This window comes from Lampris incognitus, chromosome 11 (genome assembly GCF_029633865.1).
Source record: "Lampris incognitus isolate fLamInc1 chromosome 11, fLamInc1.hap2, whole genome shotgun sequence".
NCBI classification, from domain to species: Eukaryota; Metazoa; Chordata; class Actinopteri; order Lampriformes; family Lampridae; genus Lampris; species Lampris incognitus.
Window position 1 is genome coordinate 6,153,700 of NC_079221.1, and position 8,727 is coordinate 6,162,426.

The following is an 8,727-nucleotide window of genomic DNA, read 5'->3' on the forward strand; positions in this document are numbered from 1 at the left end:
TCTAAAATAAATTTATAGGTGCTGTTTAAGCACCAAATCCATAATATAACCTAGTGCATTTTAGTGCAATTCTCCATCCATCCATTATCCGAACCGCTTATCCTGAGTAGGGTCGCGGGGGTGCTGGAGCCTATCCCAGCAGTCATTGGGCGGCAGGTGGGCAGACACCCTGGACAGGCCGCCAGGCCATCACACAAGGCTGACACACTCACATGTAGGGACAATTTAGTACGGCCAAGTCACCTGACCTGTACATGTCTATGGACTGTGGGAGGAAACCGGGGCACCTGAGGAAACCCACGCAGACACGGGGAGAACATGCAAACCCCAAAATTGGACAGCCCTGGGGTTCGAACCCAGGACCTTCTTGCTGTCAGGTGACCGCGGCTAACCACTGCGCCACCCCAATGTTAGTATCCATAGCTTGGGGCTGTCTGTAATGTTATTTTACAGCTCTAAAATAAATTTATAGGTGCTGTTTAAGCACCACATCCATAATATAGCCTAGTGCATTTTAGTGCAATACTCATCATGCTCAAAAAGCAACAGCGACCCTCTTGATGTCTACGACCGAATTTACTTTCCTGCACTCACATTTTGTGGAATATAAGATTCACCAAATCAAAACTCCGCAGGCCCTACAAGTGAGAAGCAAGCAGAGCAGTCCAGGGACCTCAACTTGCTGCCACCGTGCTTCACGACAATAATGAATTGTTCTCCCATGCTAATTTGGTAGACTGAGAAAATTAGCCTGACCAATTTCGGCTGATGAATGACCCTTTATCAAGATAAAATAGTGTCACTTTTTTTTATGCGATGTTACTCTTTGCTTGCTACAGACATGGACTTTTGAGTTAAATAATTGAGGCAACCTTTTATTCCACACAATTCTGGGAAGCAAGACATGGTCCATGACTACTGCTTTATTATTTCTTTGGTGAAGATCTTATTCTGGATTATATCAGTCATTTTAGTTTCTGGACCTACATCAAGAAACTACAATGACTGATATAATCCAGAATAAGAATTGGTCAATCAATCATACCAAATTGTCCCTAGGTGTGAATGTGTCTGCCCTGTGATGGACTGGTGACCTGTCCAGGGTGTTTCCCCGCCTTCCGCCCAATGAATGCTGGAATAGGCTCCAGCATCCCGTGACCCTAATTAGGATAAGTGCCTTGGAAGATGGATGGATTTTAGTTTCTTAAGGGATGTGACTTAGTAACAGAAAATAATCTCTTCACAACTTTCTGTCTCCGCTGTAACTATCGGTCCATCTATTTCCAAACAATATAAATATATAAATAGATAAATATATTTACACTGTGTTTTGCTGTCTTATATTGTCACAGAGCAGAGCACAGACATTCAACAAGAGAGAAAAATTTTACTTTAATCCACTGAAATCTCTGAGACTAAACCAGTAGTAAGCCAGACTTTACCTCAAAGATAGCTAAGAGTTATACTAAACACACATCACATCTTTCAAAAATGACAAAAAGAATTGTATTGTCAGTTTGAACTATGCTCTCTCTACAACCATGTGAAAATTAAATATCTGTTGGATTAAAATGGGTCCAAACCTCCCTCCCTCAACAAATTAGAAGGGATTTCACATGGTTCATTTCTAGCCGCTATAGCCTTCTCATTGTCAAGGTATTTGGAAAATCTGTTTTTTTGAAGTGGGCCAGAACGTCTCTCAGAACAGGGGCTAATCCTTGACGACCTGCAAAGCTATTTCTCGATCATCAGTAAATCCATATAAAAATAAATAAATAACGAGAGGCGAAAGAGGCCATCTGATGGAAGGTTCCAAAACTAACCCTAAAATTGGCACTAATTACTCTAATTTTCTTCACGAGGCCCCTCCCCAGGCACTGAGCCCCAGCACATCATTTTAAAATCAGTTCAACGTGTGTGCAGCCGGGCAAATAACAGAGCACCATTTCTTGCTCTGTTTCACTGATAGCTGTGAACCTTCGATAATTGTCAAGTAGCTAAACCAGCCTGTGTGGGACACACATGATCCCAGCTGTCGTGTCTCACTGTCATTTCATTAGGGCACCTTTCGAGCCCCTGTGGTAGCAATATCCTTGAAAGACTTGTGACATGGCTAGACGAGATAGCATCACTCATTTCAATAGGTTTAATGTCGATTTCCTTCACGGTGAGGGACAAAGACAGAGGCTAAGCCAAGGACATAACAGGAATCCCAGCAATATTGTACAGTGGTGCCCTTCTTTTTTATGTCAGCAGCTACAAAACCAAATAAAGCGTTGTGTGAAACAGAAAGATTTACATGTCCACTTGAGAACTTGCAAGGCTGAGAAACCCAGACTGAATACCTCAGACTGTAGTTTCAATTTGAGCAACGCTATCATCTCAGGCCATTTGAAATGATACTCACTTAGCCAAGGGAGTTTCAGATAAGGAGCAAGGATGCCTCTATATTTTCCTTTCTGCTGCATTGTGTTCCATTCCATCCATCCATTATCCAAACCTTATCTTGCTCTTAGGGTCGCTGAAGCCTATCCCAGCAGCCAATGGGCGGCAGGCGGGGAGACACCCTGGACAGGCCGCCAGGCCATCACAGGGCCCACACACACACACACACACACACACACACACACACACACACACACACCTAGGGACAATTTAGTGCGGCCAATTCACCTGACCTACATGTCTTTGGACTGTGGGAAGAAACCGGAGCACCCGGAGGAAACCCATGCAGACATGGGGGGAACATGTAGACTCGACACAGAGGATGACCCGGGACAACCCCTAAGGTTGGACTACCCCAGGGCTTGAACCCAGGACCTTCTTGCTGTGAGGCGACCATGTTAACCACTGCACCACCATGCTATTTTGTACTGCAATACCCAATTGTATTCACCTTTACATTCAGGTTACGAAAACTGTGCCACCTTAATATAAACCCGAACATACAGGTGATTTACAATCACAGTTTCTGACTGTAAATTATACCTTCTATTCCACCATAAAGAAAACACCAAAGAAAAGGTTAAATTCAAGACAATCAACAATGTCTTGTCAGTCAACAGCTAGAAATCTGTATCAGTTAAATGCAGTATTTGATGTTAATGATAATTTAAAGATGCTGACATGCTGCAGTAATCTCTAACCTACTATTTTGGTGTCCCCCTTGGTTCTATTTTAGATCCTCCCCGTTTTATTTTTTTTTCCACCACTAGTAATCATAAATCATTGAACCTCATATTACACCCAAGCATTAGAGAGCTCACCTATGAGATCTCTCATTGAGTCACAGTGGCGGCAAACCTAGTGCATATAAATCATTTTAGAATATCATGTTGATATCTTTGGATTAAACAAAACAAGGAAACAAACGCTGACTGAGACACCATTTTAGTATTTCAGTCCATTCGTGACAGCCTATAAATTGACATAACCTTTTACTTACTGAGCAACATTCCTTCCTGCTCCCTCAATCCCCAATGCTATATTGGTCTTAATTCTTTTTGGTCCTGTCATCCACCTCTATATGCATACTTATTCTCAGTGATAAATGTGCACAAGCACTCACATACACCCACATACACATCCTGGTCTCATATCTTAAAATCGTGGTTTGTTCATTTTTTTCTTGTTTAATGTGGATTTTTGTAATATTTGAGCTTCTTATGGGTTTTTCTATATGCTTTGCACTTGTTTGGTAAGGGATGCCTTGCACATAAATTCAAAATTGACACAGCACCCTGCAGGGTTGCATCAGTGTCTTTGTTAATGTTCCAGCAACAGTACACGGTTTCACTGAAAAATTGTGTCCTCTCCATTCTCAATGTATTCAGATTTGGAATTTGTGTGAGAGTGGTCATTATAGTATCATTTCAAGTTAATTTGACAGGGAATTTGGCAGTCAGAGTGAGCACAGAAATGACCGATTAGGGAAGGTGTTATTTGTCTGTCAGTCTGCTCACACAGATGCATTGGCAAAGAGCGCCTACCTGGGGAAATGTATTACAATTTTACACAGAGTAAAGTTTTCACAAGGGTAAATTCACTATAAATTATTACCCATGGCTACTGCAAAAAATTGCTTGATAATACGCTAAATAATAAACAATGCAAAATGAAAGAAAGATGAGATAGATCTAAATAGCAATGCACTATCTTGAGAATGCATCACAAGGTCTGCTTATTTGCATAAGTGAAGTGAATGATTTTCCTTGGAAGAAAATGAGACTATACAATAATCCAAGAGTTGAACCATTACCGAAAGGATTTCCCCAAACTTAACACAATGAGGCAGTGTGACATTTACAACCATCCATATTCAGTAATGTGTTACTACGAGCATGGTGTGTAACTATCCCATAAGGCTCCAGTATGCAGACAGTCGTATTTGTTTAATAGCAGAAAAATGAAATGTCCAGCTAATGGCAACTGTTATTGCAATATCTCACACTTTGTAAATTAATATCTCTTCTTATTACAAGGTTCTTTCCCTGCAAGCATAGCTGCATCACGTGTTCACAGTGCTTGCTGCATTCACTGATGCTAACATGATATTTCATTACTAATTCAGCTGTAGCCATCCCAAGCATTAGTGTGATGGTAATGCAATGTGAAATGCAGCGAAAACGTGGGGAGGGAGAAAAAAAATAATTTGTCATCTCCATCTATCATAAACGGAGGAGAGCTTCTACATCTCACCAGTTGATTTGAGCATGCCAAAAGAAAAAGCTACTATGCATAAAACAGTAAAAGCATTTGCTGAACTTAAAAAATATTATGATTATTATGCATTTTGCTTTCATGTTTTGGTCTTTTCTTCCCAACCAGAACCCAGAGCTGCATTGATAGAAAATGGCAGTTTGAATTTGAATACTCATTTGTGAGTTTGCCTTGGTTGCAAATGTCAACTGTGCTCCTCTGTTTACATCCAAAGCTGACACACAATTCAGCAATTTGTCTATCTGAGTGTCAACCGAGAGCATCTCAGAAAACCTACTGATCCAAATCGTGGACTCTGAGGTCCTCTTGGAAAACCTTTCCTCCAATTAATACTCAAAACACACAGTAACTCTTCAAGTAATATCTCATACTTAGACTGACTAATAATTTATTTTGACCGATAATTCAGGAGAAGAATGTGGTCTGAAACTGAAACCCATACACATAATACAATAGAAAATAACCGACCACTAAATGGAGGTAGATGACATTACTATAGATGACATTATTGTATTCCTGTTTTTGCAGACTAGACAAAGTGCTCTGGAAGAAAAAGCTCTTTTACAACCTCCTTGAATCACATAAAAGATGAATGATGAAACTTGATGTGGTACTTAATAGCGTTAATGAAATAATTGCCATGAAAAATACGAAGTGCTTAACAGTCAAAGACTAAAATGATTTTTAAAAATGGTTCCCCTATCGTGTCTGAAGTTCCTACACACGACAAGCAGTGTCTGTCTGTGGTTACAACACATGCACACCATTCAACCCTCCATTCCCGATGAGATATATACATGGGATTGGTCTGCTGGAGGGCATAGTGCGGAGAAAACTCCATGATGCCAAGGCTGAAGCTATGAACCAACTAGAGACGCAGAAACTTTGGATTTCAGCGGATGCTCTGAACACCTGAGAAGTGAGCTAGATACGTTTTCTCCAGGAAATCTACCCCCAAGTTTAGTTTTGCAGCGTGAAGTGCCAAGTTACCGTTGTCTCTCTGGTTTCGCTCCTAATTATTTGTAGCCCCCCCCCCCACCCATGTATTCATGTTCATAAGACCTGCAGTACTGGAAATACCTTCTCATCGTCCTCAGTGAAGAGTGCTCCGCTCGAAACTTTGTTGATGGCCTGGGCAACTCCAATAATCTCTCCGTCGCTGTTGCGAATGGGCATGCACAAGAGTGACTTGGTCTTGTAGCCTGTCAGCTTGTCAATTTCATCACTGAAACGTCGATCCTGCAATCCACGGGATATAATATGACATAAAGACATCATGTGAGAAGTTACTTCGCAACTGCGGGCAATTCTTCGTCCATCAGCCTCACATAATGAGATAAAGTAAAACTTTAACCCATCTGGATTTCGATTTATGCAAGCAGGGCCAGCCAGAGGCATAAGCAAATTAAGCGGCGACTTAAGGGCCCTGCAGCCCTAATTTAGCAGCAAAGTGGTCCCGGGGACACCGCGGGGGTGGGGTGTTCGACATACCCCCCCCCCCAAAAAAACAACAAAGGTTCAAAAAGTCAAACTAAAGCGCATTCGGTGAAAGCAGGCAGCAGTTGCCTTAAGGACAAAATAAGCCCATAAGGTTCTTAAGGTGGAAATACCCATCATTTTTTATCCTTCCACTAAATTACAAGTTTTGGCACGCTACACAGTATAGTGTATTAAGCGCTATAGCGGGTCAGAGGCCAGCTTGCATAAGGTGTCCTGTGCTTGGAATATAAATGTCCACTTTTTTTTGGAGGGGGGGGGGGACCCAATCCCTTTTTAGCAGGCTGACCACAGGCCTGGTTACTGTGGCATTGTAAACACAATGAAGAGGGAGTTGGAGTTGTCATGCATAAGGTCAGTGAAGTAATGCATGTCTGTGCATGGTATGGCACAAGCTGTTAACAGTCTATAGACTGTTAACAGCTTGTGCCTCAGCTGACAGTTCTGCTGTGCCAAGCCTCTTTATTGGCTGTCAGTCAGTCGGTTGTTCGATTGAATGACTGACTGAGAAAATGTCTCTGTCTGTCTGTCTGTCTGTCTGTCTCTCCCTCTCTCTCTCCCTCTCACCCTCTCTCTCCCTCCCTGTCTCCCTCTCTCTCTCCCCCCCCCCCTCTCACCCTCTCTCGCTCTCTCTCTCTCCCTCTCTCTCACCCTCTCTCTCCCTCTCTCTCTCTCTCTCTCTCTCTCCCTCTCACCCTCTCTCTCTCCCTCTTCCTCTCTCGCTCTCTCTCTTTCTCTCTCTCCCTCTCTCTCACCCTCTCTCTCTCCATCTATCTCTCCCTCTCTCTCACCCTCTCCCTCTCTCTCTCTCTCCTCCCCTCTCCTCTCCCTCACCCAACACGCACCTGATAGGCATCAGGAATGTTCACCGTCTCCCCGTGCTCGGCGACGTATCCAATGATCCCCTTCCCCCACGGAACCTGAACTTCGTCCGAGCTGCTCATGGAGGGCAGCACCGTGATGCCCGCGTGGACGTCGAAGAACTTCGACACCAGCGTCTTCTTGTTGGCGGTGCCCTCCACCAGGAACAAGGAGCAGCGGTCCGCGTCCACCATTATGCAGACGAAGACGAGGATCTTGTAACTCAGGCTGGTTAGGTCCAAGTCGTTGGAGATGTCCTTCACCAGCTCCAGGAAGAACTCCCTCTCGTTGTGCTCCTTGAGGTAGTATTTGAAGTCGACGGCGGTGGACGGGTACTGGGGGATGTTCACGCGGGACTCCAGCAGGGCGCTCAGTATGTGGGCCGTGGTCGGGGGCAGAGAGCTGGCTTTCCTCAGCAGGGCTCGCCTCCTCATGCTGGTCAGCGGCTCCTGAGCCCGGGAGTTGACGTGCTCGTCGTACGTCCGGTTGGCGTTGACGGCCTTCGACCTGGCGAAAGTTTTGCGGAGCTCCTTCTGCGAGGCTCGCCGCTGCAGCCCCTCGCCGCCTCCGCCGCCGCCGCTCCTGCTCGCCCAGCTGTCCCTGCGCGGCGCTGCCGCCGCCGGCACCACCGGCGCCGCCGTCGTCTTCTCCGCCTCCGCGGGGCCACTCGCCGGAGCCTTGCCGGCGGCCTGCTGGCTCTTGAGCCATTTCTCCACCGCGCTCGGCTTCCCCTTTCGGTTCAGGTAGTCCTCCAGCAACTCGGGGTGCGCGTCCAGAAAAGTTTCCACGTCGGAGAAGACCACGTTCCGCACGGCCATGTCCGCTCTTCAAGGGGTCCTCGGCGAACCAGATCCACGAAGTTGCGCAGAAAAATATCATCTAGATTGTTTTGTTTGTTGTTTGTTTTGGCGCGGAGACCGGGGGGGGGTTCTTCTTCTGCCGCTTCTGCTTCTTCTTCTTCTTCTTCTTGGTGGCGGCGCGTCAAAGTGGAGAGTCGTGCCGCGTGAGGGCTCCTCGCACCTCCGGCTCTCCCCCGGGGGGGAGAGAGAGAGAGACCGCCGTGCGCGCGCGCCAGCCGGCTGCCCAGCGCATCGCCTCGCTGTCGAAACGTAGGCGCGTCCCGGCGGAAGACGGTCTGCGGGCAGACGAGGAGCGGGGCGCGATAGACCCGGACCACGTTCCGGGAGGAGGGGGAGGGAGGAGGGGGAGTAAACTGACGAACATCGTCAAGCCGCCGTGCGGATCCTTCTTGTGCGCAAATGACGCTGGCCGTGGTTGGCTGGACGCTGTTGACGCGCCCTTCCGTCACGCACAAGCGCATACCTGTCTTTTGTCGGTCCCGCTCCGCCGCGTCCACCAGGCGGGACGGAAGACTGGGAAACAACGATGACATGAAGAGCAGCGGTGCCCCCCAGAAATGGTTCATGGGGGGGGGGGCAAATGGAGTCACTGACAATCTTGGGGTGGCACACCAAAACTAAAAGCCGTGACTGAATTTCGGGAATTCTATGCTGCTGTTGTGCTGTACTGTATAGCCTAGTGGAGAACTGTCAATATGAGAGTTGAGAAAAATATACATTATTGATTTAAATGAACAGCGCCTAATGTAAGATATCCGATTAGAAGCTTATTATTGTAACCGGTTATTTT

At 45.9% G+C, this 8,727-nt stretch overlaps 1 protein-coding gene across 1 annotated transcript in view; it reads right to left on the reverse strand.

The window, feature by feature from the left end:
• Window positions 1-8,005, reverse strand: part of pde11a (phosphodiesterase 11a) — a 42,370-nt gene extending 34,365 nt beyond the window's left edge. The window contains exons 1-2 of the mRNA XM_056289867.1: window positions 7,062-8,005; window positions 5,800-5,958 (exon numbers count right to left, since the gene is read on the reverse strand). Of these exons, the coding sequence (XP_056145842.1) occupies window positions 5,800-5,958; window positions 7,062-7,895 (993 nt within the window). The 5' untranslated portion in view covers window positions 7,896-8,005. The remainder of the gene's footprint in view (window positions 1-5,799; window positions 5,959-7,061) is intronic.
• Between the last annotated feature and the right edge of the window lie 722 nt (window positions 8,006-8,727).